General features: G+C 47.3%; 1 protein-coding gene across 1 annotated transcript in view; it reads left to right on the top strand.

The window, feature by feature from the left end:
* Positions 1-778: 778 nt before the first annotated feature.
* LOC125947110 (uncharacterized) overlaps positions 779-21,368 on the top strand; it is a 57,669-nt gene continuing 37,079 nt past the window's right edge. Inside the window, exon 1 of the mRNA XM_049671465.1 lies at positions 779-937. Within this exon, the coding sequence (XP_049527422.1) occupies positions 779-937 (159 nt within the window). The remainder of the gene's footprint in view (positions 938-21,368) is intronic.

Below are 21,368 nucleotides of genomic sequence, written 5' to 3'. Positions count from 1 at the left end.
CACTCATTGTCATGAGCTATGTAGGGAAACATGGTGTCGAGTGTGCACTGAGGCGGGCGAGCATAAAGAAGGAAGAACGGTGAGTAACTGGTGGTCTCGTGTCTCGCGGTGTTGAAGGCATGGTTACAAAATGTAGGATTCCGTCCCAGTTTCTATGTGCGGAATTGACATACATAGACAGCATGTTGGCACGTGTTCTGCTTGTTCGTTCGACCAGACCATTATTCTGTGGATGGTATGGCGTCTAATGGCGGAAGTTAGAGGACACAGACAAAGGGTCTTTTCGACAATGTCTGCAGTAAATTTTCTCCCACGATCACTGATTGTAATGCGAGGAGGCCCATTCCGGAGAATGACGGGGTATATATAACAATAAAGGAGAAACTGTGTTCATGTGGCCGATGTCAGCGCCGCCGTCTCAGAGTAACAGGTCAGGTGCTCGACACGCACAATAATATAACGATTAAGATTGGAGGATTGTGGGAATAGACCCAGGAGATCTATGCCAACTTGTTCCAAAAAGGCGCTGGAAGGCGGAACAGGCTGAATTCGACCATGAAGTGCGTTTGGAGTTCGCTTGTAACGCTGGCATTCGGTGCAGCTGGCGAGGTACCGCTCAGTATCGTGACGCATCTTGGGCCAGTAAAAGCGTTTTTCACCACGAAAGAGTGTTCGTGTGGAGCCAAGATGGCCTGAAGTTGAATCGTCGTGCAGTGAATCGCCAGCCAACTGGGAAGGCGCCAATCAGGCCACCCAAGGGAGCCAAGCCCGGCGCGACATGGGAGAGTCATGCCACCGGACGGCAGCAAGTCAACCAGAGACGCCAAGCCGTGGCGTGACGTCACCCCCTGACAAGACAGCAGCAGCAACGCCACTACCTGGGGAAGCGGAGTTCCCAGCTCTCAGCGCTCCATCCGGCGGCGCCGCCCGCAACCAAGTAGTACTAGTAATTTTATTGAAAGAAAAAAATGACGCTTATTTCTGCTGCCCAATAGGGAGCATGGCGCAGCGTCACGTCGATGTCCGCTGTGGCTGTCTGTCACAGACAGACAGAGCGGACATCGACGTGACGTCACTCCACTAACCCTTTAAAACTAACCCGCCGAGGATGACGAGGCCGCCTTTGACGAAGATAGGTCCTCTTATCGAAACGTTGGCCAGCCTTTCTGAGGCACCTTATCCCTGTTTATAATCCTTATTCCTTCTATGAATTTATGTAATTTATTTAATTTGAGTGTCTAACAATCTTACTATTTTTGATGTAACCACCATGTATGCCTTTAAAGGCCCATAGGCCTAGTCGAGCTGTTTACCAACAGCTTTTAGCCTATGATGTGCACCGGAAATCTTGTATTTCTGGAAATAAATCAGTATTGTACTGATCGTCGGCGATTTCAACGCCCCGAGCAGGCTCTGGGGGTACCCCCGGGAGGACGCGCGGGGGAGGAAGCTTGCGGAACTTCTTTCCACACTTGGACTCACCCTCCACACTGACCCTGCCAACCCAACACGTGTAGGCAATTCGATTCAACGAGACACTTGCCCGGATCTCACAATTACACATAACATACGCCATGCCGACTGCCTAAATACAGAGGACACTCTCGGTAGGGATCACCGTGTAATCAACACAACCATATACATGCGTCCCCTGAAACTCCCCCTAACACAAGCTCGTGTAGCGGACTGGACGATTTTCTTCACCTCTCCACCTATCGCAGACCCCCTCCAGTCAGGCTACGACACCTGGTCCAAATGGCTCACGTCGTCACTCAGACAACATGAAAAGCAGATACACCTCACGGACACACAAACGGACGTGGACAATCACCTCCTTCATTTTTGGGAGGCCCGCCGCAGCCTCACCAAACGATGGAGGAAACAGACACATAACAGACGCCTCAAGAAGTGCATCCTCGAACTCACACAGTAGGCCGCGTATTATGCCGCTCAGCTGGCCGACACTAACTGGGTGGACCGGTGCAACGCGGCTGCTCGCCAGATGTCTGGCCGCAACACGTGGCGCCTGCTCCGCGCTCTCATCGCTCCAACACAAACACGCACTGAAACCCAACGCCACTTACCTAGGGTCATGTACAACTTTACAGGAACGACAACACAGCTAGCCCATGCGCTCAGGGATCGATAATTCTGCACCACAAAGGACCTACGGACGGCCGCGTACTCATATGAAGGCAAAGGGAACACGGAACTGGACACGCCATTCCAGCTACACGACCTCCGGGCGGCCTTAAGCAAGATGAAGCGTGGCACCGCACATGGGCGCGACAAGGTTACGGTCAAACTCTTGGCCAACCTTCCCGACAAAGCCTACGCCGCGCTCCTCAAATACATCAATATTATTTGGGACGGTGAGACTCCTCTCTCTCTTGACTGGAAGTCGGCTCTCATGACCTTCATCCCGAAGCCCGGCAAACCTATTAACGGGAAGAACCTTCGTCCCATCTCCCTCACTTCTTGTGTGGGCAAGTTGATGGAGAGGTGCGAGACAGACTATCCGACTTTCTCGAAACACAGCACACTTTCGCGGACACCATGTTTGGTTTCCACCCTCTAAAGTCAGCACAGGATATACTTCTGCAGATCCACAAAGACGTCTGAGGTCCTGTCAAATGTCCCCACAATGACAAGGTGGTCCTGGCCTTGGATCTTAAAGGCGCCTTCGACAACGTCAAGCACGACGTAACAGGCCGATCAGGCCGCCCATGCACTCTCTCCCCGGGCTGTCTCCCTGTCCTTGGAAGCCTGCTCCTCATGAGACAATCTGGCCCTTTCATTAAAAAATTACCGATTGCTACAAGGAGGAGCACCACCGTTACCCGGCCCTTTGAAAGGGACTGGATCGCGCTGACGAGTGCCTCCTCATCAAAATTTTCACCAACAATGTACTATGTGCGGCTGTGCTCAAGCATTTCAAGCAATCCTTTGACGGTGCGTGTCCGTTATGTGGAGAGGTGGCTGACACCTTCCACCTAGTATGGGCGTGCCAATCAAACACATCCATCCTCCCGAACTCCTACCTCACCAGGGAGGACTGCGAGGCGGCCCTGCTCAGCTGTCAAGACCTCAAGACCCAAAACGCCTTGGTTCAACGGTCGCGGGCAGCGTTGCTTATTATTAGTTTATTAAATGTTTTTCACCAGCACCACCGCTAGAGGCACCTGCAACAGTCACCAACATCACGCGCGTTTGGTGCGAAAGCGGGCAAAACGCTGACGGCGTCGACAACACTTCTGCGCGTAGCGGGTGCTGCGACATGTCCAAGTTTATACAGCTGATAAAACTACTATCCTTCCTCCGTATAGCTCTCTACTAATTTTCTATCGCAATTGATGCTTCGCCTCTCGGGTGAAACTGCGACATTTTTTACAGCGAAGCTGCTAAGGGCTTGTTCCCCCAGGATAGTGTCCGTGTGTAGAAAAAAAATTCACAGTTTCACCTGAAAGGCGAAGCATCAATTGCGATAGCAAATTTGTAGAGAGCTATACGGAGTAATATATTAGCTTTATCAGCTGTATAAACTCGGACATGCAGCAGCACCGGCAACACGCAGAACTATTGTCGACGCCGTCGGCGTTTTGCCCGCGTTCGCTCAAAATGCGTGCGGCGTTGGTGACTGTTGCCGGAGCCTCTGATATGAATAGGCACTTGGTGCCGCAGCTAAACGTCGCCTCCCTTCCCTCCCCCTCCCCCGCGGCCTCTCGCGCGTCGGAAGAAGGCGCATTTGCTCAACATATATGGTGATTGTAAAGGAGGAAAGAGACGCTTACTTCTGCAGCCCTTAAGCGAGCACGGCGCAGAACGCGCGTTTGTTCTCCGCCGTGCGTTCACTCCCCGTGAAAGCGCGCGCCCCTCGCGCCCTTTCACTCGCACATGCAGCGTTCGGCGCGCGGCGACGATTTCATCTCCATTGACGTCATACGGAACCTCACGGCGACGGCGACGGCGACGGCGACGGCGACGCCGACGGCAGAAATCTGCTTTTGAGTGTCCATATAATTGCTATCGCAATAAAAAAAACTATCAGCAGCATTGATGCTGGAGCGTTGTCTTCTTCGTCACTTAACTCGATGTCGCCCCTTGGTTTGCGCTCGTGCGTTTGGATGTCGTGCCGAGCACGAGCGAGTGTTCGGCACGTGCTCGTGCCACTGGTCCCGCGTTCGTTGTCGTCGTCGGCGTCTGCTTCCACGGCTGGCTGCGTTGCAGCTAATCATTTCAGTGTAGAATTTTACATCTCTTCTGTCGTCGTAATAGGGAGTCCATGTTTACGGGGTTATCAACCATTGCTTAAGGCGGTATGAGCCTTTCATGAGCAATTGACGACGTTTCCTAACGCGTTTGAGCAACGCCGCCGCGAAAGCGCTAGGGAAAGGGCTCGTCGTCGACGTACCGATTTTAGCGTGAGGGCTTGCGAAGCCCAGGCGCAATGTCAGCGAGGAGCCGTGGGCCCCCAGTTAAGGGAGTGCAATGGTGAGGCCAAAGGTAACCATCGTCTTGCCCTCCAGGAATCCGACAACGGTGGTGCACGCCTCGGCAACGTTAGGGCCAACTTCCCCGGTGCGACGGCAAGGTTACAACGCGAGTTTCTCAACCGGAATGCTCATGATAGACATGTTCGGCTGGACTATAACCAACGACGATACGCCCATTCTCATCGTGGGTGCAATATTCACTACAGCAGATACACCACGGTGACAGCTTCGCTGGCGCTGTGGTGTCCTTGACAGTAGTAGAAGGGCTCCGATTTTTTTAAATGCGAAGCAGTTCTTGCCGGTGGCTCTGTCTGTTGTCCCGCGTCCCACACCCCCACAGCGCATGCGCGTCCCCTCCCCCTCTCTCTCCTCTCTTATGGTCCCCCCTGTCTCTCCTCTAGGAATCCTGTACGGAGCGGCGCTCGCGTCCCACATCCCCACAGCGCATGCGCGTCCCCTCCCCCTTTCTCTCCTCTCGGAATACTCTACGGGCGGCGACCGCATGCCACACCCCCACAGCGCATGCGTGTCCCCTCCCCCCCTCTCTCCTCTCCTACGCTCCCCACTTTCTCTCCACTAGGAATCCGGAGCGGCGCGCTCGACAGGTGGTGCGACAGCTGCATACTCCGCTGGGGGCGCCACGGTAGTTCCGCGGTATGAAAATGAAGGAGCGCGCGCGCCTCATTTTCTCTCCTGTGCAGCGCCGCGATGAGCGCTCGGGCCGCTGCCACGAAACCATCTGCCTCTCAAGCTAACCATCTCCCCGCTGCTTCGCATCCACACATGGTTCCCTTTAGCGGGAGATGGAGTAATTTTTTTGTTTTTGCATCTCGGCACTCGTAATGCCAACGCAATAAAATAAAAATTATACGTCCCTTCCACTTCGTGAAAATGGTCGAACAGTGAAGCTGTGTTAGTTACACCGAGTGTTACGAGCGTTACATGTGCATTCGTTGCACGTGATGTAATTGCGTAAACAAAAGTATACTCAGGTCTACGACACGCACTTAAAGTGTTGTACGACGAGTGTCCAGTTCTCTTGTCGAAACTAAAGTCCCTAGATATTTTTTAAGAGAGCAGCGCATCCAGGGACTTTAGTCGAAACCTGCCGAGCCGCCCCCAGAGGCATCGGCTGCAGTAACGGACAACGCGTGCGTTCGGCGCGAACGCGGCGAAACGCGGACGGCGCCGGCAGCAGCTCTGCATGTTTGGCGTTATCCGAAAGGGCGCGCCACACAGAAACACTGGGCCTCTTCGATTATTCATCCCTGGCACTCCCGGATTGTCCGAGAAGCTGCACACGCAACGCTCATTGGCTGAAAACACTGCCTCGGCAGTCCGGGACTGCCAGGGACGGATAATTAAAGAGGCCCACTTTCTCTTATACCCATATCGCCTCTCCTGCTCAAGAACAGCGCAACTTCTCATTGGTCACCTCCTGCCCCAGCCCGTGCCCTCTTCGGTGGCTCAGTCAGCTAAGGCATTGCACTGCTGAGCACGAGACCGCAAGATAGAATCCCGGCCTCTGCGGCGCATTTCGATGGAGGCGAAATGCAAAAACGCCCGTGTGCTTGCGTTCTAGTGCACGTTAAAGTACCCCAGGTGGTCAAAATTATTCCGGAGCCCTCCACTACCGTTGCCTCATATTCATAACTGGTTTTGGCACGTAAAACCCCAGAAAGAAAACATTGGCTGCGCCTCCCACAGCGCGCCTCTGCTGCTTTGCTGGTCCTGGGGCCTGCCCTCCCCCAGAGTGTGTCTCATTCTCTTCTGGTCATGTGACTTGCATGACGCCGGCGGACGGCCAGACCGCGCAGCCTCGACCTACAACAGCTCCGCTGTTAATAAATAAGTACCCCGTAATATTTGGCTCCTTGGTGTCGGTTCCTTGGCATGATCGGCACATAATCAACACTGTTAGCGCATGCAACGCTTAAGTTCCGTGTAAATGGTGAAACATTGGAGACTATAGAGAAACACTGTGGCATAATTGGACCGTTGCCGCAGTGTTGTAAAGAAATTAAAATATGGACACATAACAATTTTTGAGATTACTTGCATAAGTCTGCCGTGGTCGCTGGATGTGATTCCATGTAACGTTGTGTCTTCTTTGCAAACGCATTGTGTTGTCTATTGAATGAACAATGACCCACGAGCAGAGCATTTCTTTGTAACATCAGAATTATATGATTGAAATGAGCATTTATGCATATACAGGGTGATCAAATTTAAGTGGAGAGTTTTTTAATTAAGCGCTGAGACGTACGTGACGACCACTTCTACAGCAGGGTTATGTGGAGAGGGGGACAGCCAGTTAGATGGAAATTATCGCTGTTAGGAGTACAAATAGCAAAAAATTGAATAATCAACTTTTGATTGACTGCATTAGGCAGGAACATTTGTATTGAAAAGTTAGAGGCAGTCATCTTTCTACAGAGTTCCAATTGGTAGCATTCTTCTAGCGTATCCGCCTATGAGATGTCGAACTGTGTAGTTTAATTGCCGTTCGCATGATTACCAATGCAAGACAGTGACGACCGGCGCAAAGCTCCTGCCTTATCTCGGCATAACAGAAGGCACCTTCGTTACAGGCTGCGCATTTCAGTGTTTTGATAGCGGTTCCGACTGCTATGCTTTGCGATTGCGTGAGCCGAGAGTGAAAGGGGGCAGTTATGACTTTTGCCTATGCCTCCTGCCGGTTGTCTGACTAAACACCGTACGTAAAAGGCAGGTCAGAAAAAGCGAGGTGCTTTGCCCCGGTAGTCACTGTCTAGCATGCGTAATCATGCGAACGGTAATTAAACTTTGCAGTTCGATATCTCAAAGCGCGGATACGCTAGAAGAATTCTGCGAAGTGGAACTTTGGAGAAAGACGAGTGCCTCTAACTTTTCAATACAAACGTGCCTTCTTACTGGCGCCAGTCAAATGGTAATTATTCAATTTTCGTTAATTGCACTGCTAACTGCGATAATTATCATCTCACTTTGTCTACCCCTCGCAACAACCCCCCTGCAGTAGAGGCGGTCTTCACGTACGTCTCAGCACCTAATTAAAATAAAAAAACTGCAAGCTTAACTTTGATCACCTCGTATAATATTTTTACAAAAGCATAGTTTGCAACTACCTGGACGAACAGAGAAAGCATAGAATAAAGCAATTCCAAGCTGCAGAATGTAAGCTGCTTGGAGATATAAAATGTAATACAAAATATTTTCCCCGCATTTTAATACATATTTTTAAAGCTTATTTCAACACAATCCTGCGGTCTCTACGCAGAAACTGTCAGGTATTATGGATTCAGCGATGTGCTGCGCCTTATGTCTCCAAAAGTGAACAAGTTTATATGTAGGAGCTAAAAACACCTGCACGACTTTCTTATGAAAATAATAGTTCGAACGGAAGTCTAGGTCAGGCTTGTGCTACGCAGGCAGGGTATAACAATGTACTTCATGTTCTGAAGTGTCGTTCTACAATATTCGAGCAGAGATTATTTCGCTACTGCATGTGACCTGAGGTACGTATCAAACGCATTGTTTCTCATGTCCAGTAATTTTTTATTATGTCCTTCTGTGTGCTTATTCGCTTGCTAACATCCTACGAGTAAATATATTAAGGGTCCTTTTTTTCACGATGACTGGTCACGCCATTTATTTTAGAAAGAATTGACTACTAAGCTTTTAGGTTTTCCATGATCTCAGATTCAGTGGCAAGCAGCCATTGAATTTGACTTGAGATGCATTGCCATTTTCCCAAGTTAGGTGCTGAATCGTGGCGTATACGCGCATTCTCCCACTAATACCATGTTATAAAAATCTAGATCAAGAAACACAGCTTTGCAACACTGATGTAGGATGTCCATATCCAACTCGTTCATTTGCGGGTACACTGCTAGCTTCCGCTAAGTGAAGGGTCATGAAAAAAAGTAAGGAAAGGGACACGATCCTTTTTGTGCGGGCAATTGTCTCTCAGGAGTAACGCGCATAAACACATGTATATTCTACACGGTTTTCTCTACGATAACTAATTCGTAAATCATAACGGTACAAAAATAATGGGATAAAGAGCAATACACGCAGCACAGAAACTATTCAGGGCATCGTGCCTGTTTGGCCACTTGCATCCTATAAAATATTACCGCAGAGCTCACGTTAGCATGTCTGTCGCGGTAGTTCGAAAAGCGTTTGAGCAATGTAGCAACACATCATGGCAGGAAGCCCCATTTCAGTTTCTAGGTATTGGACGTTCTTCTGTATGTGCTTACTATGTAACGCTCCCCGTCTTTTTGTGAATAAACTGATTCTGATTTTGATTCTGATACCTGAAGTTACGTTTATTTTATACGTCTAGTGGTAATTCTTAGACTTTTGACGCTTCGGCAACATCTTTGCTTACCAATGACTACCGACGTAGGAAGTGTCAGAAGGGAGAAGAAAGTGTGCCGTTTCTCTCCTTTCATGTCCCTTCTCTTCCATTTTACACCGATCGTCACGCTGCTGACCTAAGGTGCAACATTATCAACAAGACAGGTCTGGCCCCTTTGCGATTTTACATTTAGGATACATGTCACCTGCTCAGGTATTGTTCCTCTTTACTACGGCACTAGCTTGCCAAGGTCGCCCATGAGCATGGTGGCATAACGACAGCTGTGTGACACCGAAGCAATGACAATGGAACAACGAAGAAGAAATTATATCAATAGAACGACAAAAGTGGTCTAACGACGACGGCATTTTGACACTGCGATGTCGACGTTTAAATATGGTGGTGGTACAAGGGCGACATCGAGTAGAGAACGGCATGATGACAATCACATGACGATGACTGCTTTATGACGACAACGGGATGACGAAGATGTCATGACAACGGCATGATGACAGTGGAATGACGACGAGTGTACGGTGACACTGGCGTGATAATGGCTGTATCGTGAGCCTAGTACGAAGATGGTGAAATGACGACGACGGTCTGACAACGGATGCATGATAGCGACTCCCTGAGCACCATGGCATGACAATGGCAGCCTAATCACAATTGATTGACAACATCACGATTAACGTACATTGACATTGAAAGATTGGCGTCGACAGAACCATGAGTTGCGTATGATGACGGTGGTATAACGACAATGAGACGACGTTACTTAAGTGATGACAACGAGAAAACGACCCTTTAACAGTAAATGATAAACGACCCACAAAAAAAACTCGTTGACAAAGCATTGCAATACCATTGGTGAATGTTGGCAATCGTATATAACATTGGGGGAAGTGTGGAGAGCTCTTGAATATTGGCCCCTGAAATTTTATTGAAAACCCATTGGGCAAGTAAACATTGGGTAATTGTGAGTTACCATTAAGAGAACATTGTGCTTAGGCATATTGTTAGGTTATCATTGTTGCAGCATTGTAATGGTGTGATAGTACTGTTGACCACTTGTTGAGTCATTATTGACACAGCATTAAAATATACATTGTGCCACAGTCAAGATAGCATTGACATTTCGTAACTCGCCATTGAAATATGATTGATATGGCGTTGGGCTAGTGCTTTATTGTTCATTGCATTTAGAAATTTCTTTACTATCCCTACTTGCATGCCCCGGTGTCTGTTCATAACTTTCCCTAACACGAACAAAAGCAAAGGAGAAACTGACCTATTTCCCATACCTTTATTTGCACCAAAGATACATGCACATCAAACAGTATTACAGTATATAAGCCACAACTGCATGGAATCTGAAAACACAGGCTAGTGCCTACAGGACTAGCAACAGTGTAAATACATCTGAAATACTATACATTTGAACTCAATAAGAACAATCACTGTGGTCTTGTGACGTATGCTTATGACAAGAAGGCAAAGTGGCCCAAAAGCATACCCTTGTAACTAACATTGAACACATGAACTCTTGGCTTGCATGTATAAATACAAAAATGAAGACCACTGGATACCTTACAGTCAAATGTGTCACACGCCGAGTAAGCACTCCCAGATGGATTAACGGCTGCCTGTGAAATGACGGCATATGTAAATATATGTATATATATATATATGCCATATATATATATATATATATGGAAACGAATGACGGCATATATATATATATATATACAAAACACCTGAATCGTGTTTTTCAGAGGCAAACTACTAACACTGTGGTGTTCTATAAGCAGCTTACCTCCCTGGTATAATTCGCGAACTGCACAGTATTTAATTTCTTGTGGTATTTTTGGGTACGGCAGAGTTTATTGGTGGCATTTCCAGAATTGAGTGAGCTCATCAGTCAATTTTTTCTGGACTTGCACAAAGCTAATACACAGTTTTAGAATAGGGGTCCTAAAGTTTGGGGCCCCAAAGAGCTTTGTGGGTGTTAGCGTTGGGGCATGCAAGAGTGATGAGGTTTAGAATAGGGCTTTGCGTTTGCGAATAGCGTCTTGCGCTTCGCCACTACGGTATCAACGAAAAACTATTATAAATATTAAAATAAACTATACCATTTTACGATAAGAAGACAAATTTTTACTTTCGTGGTGTTGCGTTTTATTACAATTAGGAGGTTATTCTATTAGCAGCAAGTGATTTGTTGCACCTAATTTAGAGTAACCAATTTGTCGTGCCTTCACCAGCCAAGCTAATCCACATTAGGCCTACGAGCCATGAAACCGACAATCGAATTCAGAATCAGCGGCTTCTAATGAATCAATCTTCATTACACACGTTAGTTGAGAGAAAGCGATAACCGCAGTCACTTCTCCTAGCTTACGAACTTTGTGCGTTACCACGAATAAAGCCCAGTTTGGTACTCGGAGACCCGCCGCTTCGATGGGTGCCGCCATGTTTGTTGACGTAAGGCTTTTGGGGCGGCCTTTGGGGCTCCCACTAAATCGGTGAAATAGCGTGCCCAACGCAAAATCCAATAGCGTCAACGCTATTTCTTTGGGGGCCCAAAACGTTTGGGACCCCTATTCTAAAACTCTCTAATGAAAGTACTTCTTTGGGCCTTTTTCACCCTACGCAGCAACTAAGTGGTACCTCGGTTAATAAAAAGCTAATGAAAGGCAAATACTTTCAATGATATAATAAAGCGACATAGAATACTTATAAAGCGACGTAGAATAAAGCGAATTGAATACTTATAGAATACGCTGACTCTACTAGAAGTTTGTTCCTGACGACAAAGATATTAAGCACACTGGCCAACTTGACAAAGAATTAGCCGTGCATGCGCGGCAGACAGAGCCCGGTGCGACAAAAAAAGGAACAAAAGACATGTTTTGTAGAATAAATATGCAGGTAAAAAAGAAACAAAAACAACAAAAAAGTGAAAGATTGCTCCTATAAGTGACACCACCTAACAAGGAAAGCTCTTTCCAACGCTTTCCCCCTAAGAGAACAGATAGCTTACTTATGCATTTGTCTTCTTGCAATCAATAAGTAAGGCTTCCATAATTTCTCTTGTGTTCTGGTATTTGTGATGAAACAATTGTTTGTTCTACCCCTCACAGCAGAAAATACAGTTTTATCACAAAGGCCACACATGCATGGTTTCTCATCTTTGTCAAGTTCCAATGTGTTTAAAACCTCTCTTCAAGAATAAACTTCTAGTTGAGTCGGTGCTTGTATGTGTTCCTACTTATTTCATCATCCTCGTCTGTTTGCGCTGCTGTTTCAAGAAGGCATGTACCACTTGGTTAGGCTGATAAACATTTTTACAAAAAAAGGAACTACCTCAACTCAAAAGGTAGACACTTTTTTACAACTAAACGGCAGAGCAAATCGAAAGTAAGCCTTCACAGCGTCACAGCGTACACCACAGGCAGCATGAAAAATAGTTAAAAATCCCACTTGACGCGGAGTGGCAACAGAGATGCGAGCTTCCTGGTGAATCAGCCGCAGATCAATGGATGTCTCTTGCGAGAAACGACGCCAAGGTGTTCTGGACGAATGACACGTTATCACCCGGGCATTTGCTGCATGTGTAACCTGTGGAGAAGGGAATGTAGACAGAATATGAGATTATGCAAATTAAGAATCTCCCACACACTATACACAACTACGCACTAAACAGTAGTACACACTATACTGGCAATTGAAATTTTGCGTCCTTTAAGAGGGCCGTCGCGAAAATAAAGAAATGGGCTGTTACAGTAAATGTTACCAAAGGTACGCACAGCGATGCTTGTTTCACACCGGTGAAATTTATTCCCGGCTCTCGCACAAAACGAAGCACCATGCTATAGTGCACAGCCGGTACCAAGCAGCAGTCCGAATCTTTGAGAGCAGCAGGGCAGACCTAAAAATTCGCCGAGAGCGATGCGCGCGCGAGCGTGCTAGTGAGAACCGGCACCGCTTCTTTGAAGCTTAGTATCCGCAGCCGCGTGGCTAGGAACATTCCGCGCAATTTGTGTGCAGCGCGTCGCGTACGCATCCTGTGCGCATTGCATGCTTGCGTCTGTGCAGTGGGCTGTTGAGCTGTCTTCATGAACGCGTCATTCCTCTTCCGCGCAGACGGTGCTCGAGTGCGGTGCTTAGATTGAGGCAGCAAAGGACATTCGAATCGGCCCAGCTCAAAGAGGTATCAGGGAACGGCGGCACGTTTGGATTATCGCCGATTAAAAGCGTGTAGTTGGCCTTAAACGGCAACACGCCACGTTTTATGAAGATGCCTACTGCGGTTGGGGTGGCGATGGGTGATAAGGCGAGTCCGTCGGCGGCTATGAGCTATGCCGACGTCGCCACCACGCCTCTGTTCATTTACGATGTGTATCCGTGTAATCACCGCGTCGATGCAGGACTTATCGGTAGGCCGTTCTCCGCACATCCCGAAAAGGCGAAATATATTTCGCAGCGCACCGCGACATTAGCCACAACACAAATTGAGACGCAGTTAACGACTACGTGAGAAAAGGTGCACACTAGCCGTAAGGTACACGAAGAGACACTACGGATTAAGAAAATGTCACAGTTTCGGTCGAAAGGCGAAGCATCGATTGCGATAGAAAATTAGTAGACAACATTACGAATATTTCAATCGAAGCAGCGGCAGCAGCAAGCGCTAGTTTCGCGCGCTTTCGCTCCAGGGCATGCGGTTTGCCTGCAGAAAGTGAACGGTGTGCTTAACATCTCACGCTCGTCAAAGACAGGATAAAATAAAGCGGCTATGTGCTCAGGAAAACGAAATCACTTACCTGTGTGCAGAAGTAAGGCTGCGGCTTTGTTCGCCTTCCTTCCATCATGAAGTATGCCGCGCAACTCATCAACACAGCCAGGCTGGAACATCAGCCGAAGACCAGTAGTTGCGTCAGCGAACGTCTTTAACGGATAAACATCCCACTTATCATAATAGAGCACTTTCACTAAAACGTGCGTCATGATGTCCAAAAACAAAACAAAAACGCTTCCACCAAAGAGCGCGCGGCACGAACCACCCCACAAGTTTAGACAAGTGACTGAGTCGAAAACCGTTCACAGCGTCAGTATCGTATCAAGTTAATAAAACAGTTCCTACTAAAATAACCGCTATAATCCATAAGTAATGGTTGCTTGTTTTTGTTCATGCGAAACGTCATAAATTTTGAAGGACAACCTAATTTGTAACGTAAACAATAAATAATACGATTACAAAATTGCGACTACGAAAGTGCCAGCACACTATCGGTACTCTTGCAAAAGACGGAGCGGAATGATATGACCGTAGCTTGTATAAAAGAGGGTGTATTCGCGTTGAATACACTTGCAATTGGGAGTGTGTATTTTTGTGTGTCGCGTTTTTTCTTTCTCCTACTTTTTTTCCTTTGCAAATGAACGTTATGCATCGAAACCAATTCTTCAGCTGTATAACGTTATTACAAGTCTTCTAAGCTTGAATTATAGAAAAATATTCCTTAAGACACGCTGCCTTCAAACTATGTCTATTTCTTTTTCGAAACTCCTTAGGCTTCACATAAGAAAAGCCTTACTACACTTTGCTGCATCTCTCCCGGCGGTATGACAAGCGCATGTCTTTGGCTGGCCGTTCTACATATGATTCTGGTGGCTGCCAAAAATCCAAGCAAGTCAATATTTCACTTTCATGAACTACCTAATGTTGCTTACAAAATGATATTATGTATTGAAATTTAAATGTTCCGGTGTTGAATAACATAGCAAGTAGTTTGTGGAGAATTGTGAAGAAACGAACTAAAATGAAAAAAAGCCATATTTTAGGCTCGCAAGTCCTCTTTTTTTAGTGTTAACACCACTAGTTGTTTCAGTTTGTTGGGTAAACCGTTATTCATCTTGCTTCGATGTTGCGTATGTTGCTTTAGACATGTCAGTCAAAGAATGTTGACGCGTCGCTCATATCGTTTTCCGTACACGATGTTTTGTGTAAGACATTTTGTCATTCTGGTTTTTTGACGTAGGTAGGTACAACTTTGCCGTGATGAATTGCCCCGAAACAAAGAGAGCCAGCTGTCTCACGAAGAACGAACGCACATACTTCACTTGCGGTAGGTATTCCGAGCATTCACCGCCGTCATCGCTACTCCCCAGTAAGAAGCGAATTAGCGTTTTCTTGTCACTTTTTGTGTCAGAAATCATCGTCTCAGTGCGTTCTTCTCTAAGTACGTGCACGAATCTAACCTGCTTAAATACACTCTAATGCTTGAAGAAAGCTTCTTTGGGCGAGGTTAGTTTATGGTGAACAGAAAACGAGCACACGCCTAAGACTCATAGAAATCCAACAGATAATTTACGTTTAGGGCTGCGGTGGGTTCATTGCTCCAAATGAGAAGTGTCGCGAGAGATTCTGAACATTTATTCGTTAGGGGGCGCAGAGGGCACGTGTGTTTGTCGTTAAGAATACGCGGCAAGCTGTTTACTGCTTGTGTGGTCGATTGAATATATTAGGACTTGAGGAGGAGACATGAAAATAGACGCTACCGTTTCGTAATTACACCAGCATAATCATAGTCAATTGTGTCCTTAGTGAGAAACAAGTGAAACCATGAGTATTCACTTGAGGATTATGTAAGCCTTCTCATGGTTCCCGATCTTCATCTCCCAGTTCGCTGCCACAAAAAAAAAATCACAACATATCCACGGGGTGAATGATGATGAGTGGGCGAAGCTCCGGAGGGAATCATCGGATCTCCCGCTTAAGGGGACGCTGGCACAAACGCGTTAGAGACGTGCAGTACTCTCTAGTAAGGGGGAGCGGCCACAGCGTCTTACGCAGCCATTTACACATGCCGGAACGTGCACCGCGTTTGCCAACGCCATCACATGACTGCTGAAAGAGTATACCCCCCGTATTCATAAACGCTCCTCGACTTGAACTTGACTTGCCACCGCCTTGGGCAGCGCGTTCGAAACGCGTTGAAGGTAAGGCGGAGAGGCCACAGCGTCTTACACCAGCTTCTTACACGGGCCGTAACGCGCTAGCACAAACGCGTTAGACCCGCAAGGGCACCTTGAGTATCAAGGTGATGGTGCTTGGCGCCACCACGGACCCTTAGCCCCCATACCGAAGCTGTCATCCGCACCGTGGCGAAAGGTTTTGAGGTGAAGGGTAGAAACCATGAACGGTGGCGGTCGGGGCCATGGTCAAGCTCTGGCCGATGGGCTCTTCGTCTGTGTACCAGGCGACGAGCCCCGGGACCTTCCTGTGAATAAGATGGTGAAACACAGGTGACATTCTAGGAACCGTCGGCATATCCATATCGCATGAGTACTTTTTCTTCCAAAAAACCCGATCGGTCCCTGAAAAGGGGCCGCACCGAAGACATGTTAGACAAAACTCGAACTCAATGTGATCACTTCACACGCTTCCTGATTATACACTCTCTTGTAGACAATGACTCTGTTGCTGCAATGTCCGTTTTTGTTATCACTAGGACCCTTGAGAAGCTGATAGGCAAAAACTATGAAGCAAAGAAACTGTCATCCGGTGATCTTCTTGTTGAAGTGTCAAAGAAAGATCATTCCGACATCCTCCTCAAGCAAAAGCAGTTCGCCCACTTACAGGTGTCCGTTACCCCCCATCGCAGTCTAAACACAGTTCAAGGCGTCATATCAGAACGTGATCTGATCCGCGAAACAGAATCTGACCTCCTCGATGGCTTCAGAGATCAAGGTGTCATCGCCCTACGCCGCATCACCATAAGGCGAAACGGTGAAGATGTAGTGACACCCCATATCGTCTTGACGTTTAATCGTTCCCGTCTACCAGACGCTGTGAAAGCAGAGTTTATTCACTGCAAAGTCCGCCCCTATGTCCCAAACCCGAGAAGATGCTTCAAGTGCCAGAAGTACGGACACGGATCCAACACATGTCGCGGAAAACTCACCTGTGCAAAGTGTGGTGCTCACGAGCATCCAACCGAAAGTTGCAGTGCCACTCAAACAGAATGTCCCAACTGTCATGGGCCGCACGCTGCGTACTCGCGAACCTGTGAAATGTTCCAAAATGAGAAAAAAATAATTCAAATCAAGGTAACCGAAAACATAACATTCCCTGAAGCCCGGAAGAAGCTCTCGCTTCTCTCCGCAAGATCCTACGTTGACGCAGCGCGCCGGGGGGCCGGGCGGCGTCTAGTTACGGTGGGCACGCAGTACAGCTTTGCTGATGCGCGCCTTTCTCGCCCCCCCAGCAAGCAGCCATCGGCTGCACCAACCTTCCAAGTTCCAGAGGTCAACTTCTCACACTCCTCTGGAACAACACAGACAACTGAGAGGGAGTCTACCCTTCTTGACAAACCCTCATCCGCTTCCGAGTCTCCGCCGGAAGCAATGGAAGTGACCCCGGGATCCTCGGTGTCTCCGACGCTGAGAGAGTCCCCCAAAGAGAGGCGGAGTTTTCTAGACCGCCTCAAACAGAAAAAACATCCGCCAGTCAAGCCGCCTAACAAAGGCGGTGACACTTGAATAACTCGTCCCCTTATCACTCGCAAAAATGGCTGCTGAGAGCATTATACACTGGAACTGCCGTGGGCTACTCAGGAATCTGGATGACATATATGAAATACTTGCACAATACCAACCAAACATACTTTGCCTCCAGGAAACACACTTAAACCCAACACGCACAAACTTTCTCAAAGAATATGCAGTATACCGGAAAGACAGGCAAGGCACTGCCCACTCATCGGGTGGCGTCGCTATTGTTGTGCAGAACACAATTCCCTGTCAGAGTATCACACTAGTTACTGATTTAGAGGCAGTGGCAATACGGGCTCTAACTTTTGGTAGAATAATAACTGTATGCTCCCTATATATTCCTCCGGACCATCACCTATCCGTCCAAGAATTTGAAAAACTTATTGACCAGCTCCCGGATCCATTCATGTTGGTTGGAGATTTCAATGCACACCACCCACTATGGGGATGTTCAAGAGTTGATTCCCGAGGTGCACTAATCGAAAAATTTCTATTGTCCTCCGGTTCCTGTATATTTAATAAAAAAGACCCAACATATTTTAATTTCATACTCATACACAGCAATAGACCTTGCTATTGGCTCTCCGGTGCTCTTGGCAACCACTGAGTGGGCTGTTATCGATAATCTGTACGGAAGCGACCATTTTCCTGTTTGCTTAAAACACACAGGAAACATAAATATGGTTGTAAATAATCATAGGAAATTTAAAGAACAGGCTGCTGATTGGAAGAAGTTCCGAGCACTCTCAAAACTGCCCAGTTCTCCAATCGTAGACCTAGGGATAGACGAATTACAATCCATGATCACTCTGCATATTATAGAAGCCGCACAGAAGTCAATCCCACAGACATCAAATAAGACACAAAACAAACGTAGGCCATGGTGGAATACGGAGTGCAAGAATGCCCGTGAGAACCAAAACAAAGCATGGTCGAAATTCCGCAGGTATCCTACAGTTAACAATTTAACAGACTTCAAGCGTGCTAAAGCAAATGGCAGGCGTATCCGACGTGCATCCAAACGGGAAAGCTGGCAGTCATTCCTCTCATCTGTAAACTCCTACACAGATACACATAAAGTGTACAACAGACTTAGAGCACTTCAAGGGCGCAGTGCTCACCCAGTGCCTCTGGTCAGCACTGCTGGTGATACACCGGAACACCAAGCAGATGCAATAGGTCAACATTTTGAATATATTTTCAGCTCAGCACATTATACAGACTCCTTCATGCGACACAAGCTAGCGGAGGAGCGGAAACCTATCCGTGATAAAAGGCCATCCACAGGAGGGTACAATAGCCCTTTCACTATGGAGGAATTGAAGGCGGCTCTGGGAACATGTGGCAACTCAGCAGCAGGCCCAGACAGGATTACTTATGGCATGCTCAAGCACATACATGAACACACCCTTATAAGCATCCTCTTTCTGTTTAATAAGATATGGTCCTTTGGGCGCCTACCCAAAGCCTGGAAAGAGGCTGTTATCATACCAATCCTCAAACAAGGAAAGGAAGCCACGCTTGCAGCAAGTTACAGGCCCATTGCCTTGACTAGTTGCTTGTGCAAGGTGTTTGAAAAAATGATAAACCGCCGCCTAGTTTATTTCCTTGAATATAACGGCCTCCTTGACCAACGTCAAGCTGGATTCAGGCCTGGTCGGTCGACAACTGACCAGCTTGTAGCATTTGAATCTTATGTCAGGGATGCCTTTATCCACAAACAACATTGTCTTTCTGTATTCTTTGACCTGGAAAAAGCTTATGACACGACCTGGCGTTATGGCATTCTCCGTGATCTGCATTCTCTTGGAGTCTCGGGAAACATGCTCAATACTATAGAAAGCTACCTCTCCGAACGCACCTTCGTGGTTCGTCTTGGAAATGCTCTATCGAAGCGGTTCATACAGGAGAATGGCGTTCCCCAAGGTGGCGTTCTCAGCTGCACGCTTTTCATAGTTAAAATGAACTCTCTAAGAAGTGTGTTGCCCAAAACTATCTCTTACTCTGTTTACGTTGACGATGTCCAGATCAGTTTCAAGTCCTGCAACCTGGCCATCTGTGAACGGCAAATTCAGTTGGGGGTAAATAAACTCTCAAGCTGGGCAGACGAAAATGGGTTTAAATTCAACTGTGGCAAAACCGTCTGTTTACCTTTTTCTCAGCAGCGTGGCATTAGGCCAGACCCCAACATCACACTGAACGGGCAGACCATAGCCGTTAAACAAGATCACAAATTTCTAGGCGTTGTGGTAGATAAAAAGCTCACCTTTGTTCCACATATCAAGCAGTTGCGATTGGAATGCTTGAAAGCATTGAACTTACTAAAGATCCTTTCCCATCAGTCATGGGGTACAGACCGTGACTGTCTGCTGAACCTTCTGAATAGCGTTGTCCTATCACGTATTGACTATGGCTCGGTAGTGTACGAATCAGCATCAAAGTCTGCGCTAAAGATGCTTGACCCCGTGTACCACCTTGGGCTCCATCTGGCCACTGGTGCTTTCAGAACTAGCCCAATAGCCAGCCTGTATGTTGAGGCGAACAGATGGTCACTAGAACGACGAAGGCAGTACACAAGCATAGTGTATGCCACTAAGGTGCTCTCTCATGCAGAGCATCCATCTGGTGAACTCTTGCAGGACACAAGCAACACCCAGTTGTTCTTGAGACGACCATCAGCAACGCCACCATATCCCGTTAGAGTCGCGTCACACATTGAAAGCCTGCAGATACCGGCCTCCAACCTCCAGGTGGTGTCCCACAAAGACGCCATTGCGCCCTGGGAAATACACGCTGTTCACTGTGATATGTCATTTCTTGAGGTGGGCAAACATGGGAATCCGCTCGCAATAAATCAGCACTTTATGTACTTGCAGGCAAAATACAGGTGTGCAGAGTATTACACTGACGCCTCTAAGTCTTCAGCTGTCGCATGTGCCGCACATGGCCCACAATTCTCCGAATCGAAAACAATGAACGAACATACAAGCATATTTACTGCAGAATGCTGTGGCATCCTCCTAGCCGTAAAGCACATCCTACAGAATAAACAACCAGCCTCCATCATATATACAGACTCCCTCAGTGCAGTGACTGCGTTGTCATCCGGTAAAAAGCATTAAAATCCAATAACTAATTTCCTTCTAAAATGTCTCATGTCGGCTCACAAATCTAAACTTAAAATCACACTGTGCTGGGTACCGGGGCACTGCAACATAGCTGGAAATGAGGTAGCTGACAGACTTGCGCAGTCAGCTGCTCTCCGTAATTCTATTGACATAGATAATATACCCTACGAGGACCTCAGGCCACAGATTAGAAACAGAATCCGTAGGCAATGGCAAGAAGAATGGGATGGAGCAACTGAAAACAAACTGCACACAATAAAGCCATTAATAGGAAGATATGCTACCGAGAAACGCGACAGACATAAAGAGGTTGCACTATGCAGGCTTAGAATAGGACACACACATGCAACACATTCACATCTGCTAAACAGTTCTCCAGCACCGCACTGTCCAAAATGTGGTGATCGACTGTCCGTCATCCATGTTCTAATCATGTGCAAGAGGCTAGAACCAGATAGGAGACGTCACTTCCCAGAACTGTACAGAAACCAAATACCTCCGCACCCGTCCTTCTTTCTCGGCGACTACCAAATGTTTTCATTAAAAAGATTTTTTAAGTTTTTAGCGAGTGTAGGCTTCCTACGTGCGATCTCATATTTCCATTGAACTCAGCCTTGTCTCATTCCTGAGGAAATGGCTGAGATTTTTTATCTCACATGTCAGGCGCTCCGCACTCCTTGCCCTGACAAGGACTGTTGCTGAGGCTACCTGACCTTGTAAATGTCATGCGCTTTGCCCATAATCATCAAATGTAATCATTACTCAATTATTTTAGGCCCTATACACCACTGTTTTTTATCCTTATCTTTTACTGCTTACTAACCTGAG

This window comes from Dermacentor silvarum, chromosome 7 (assembly GCF_013339745.2).
Source record: "Dermacentor silvarum isolate Dsil-2018 chromosome 7, BIME_Dsil_1.4, whole genome shotgun sequence".
NCBI classification, from domain to species: Eukaryota; Metazoa; Arthropoda; class Arachnida; order Ixodida; family Ixodidae; genus Dermacentor; species Dermacentor silvarum.
The sequence above is the reverse complement of the archived record's forward strand: the minus strand, read 5'-3'. Positions and strand labels throughout refer to the sequence as shown.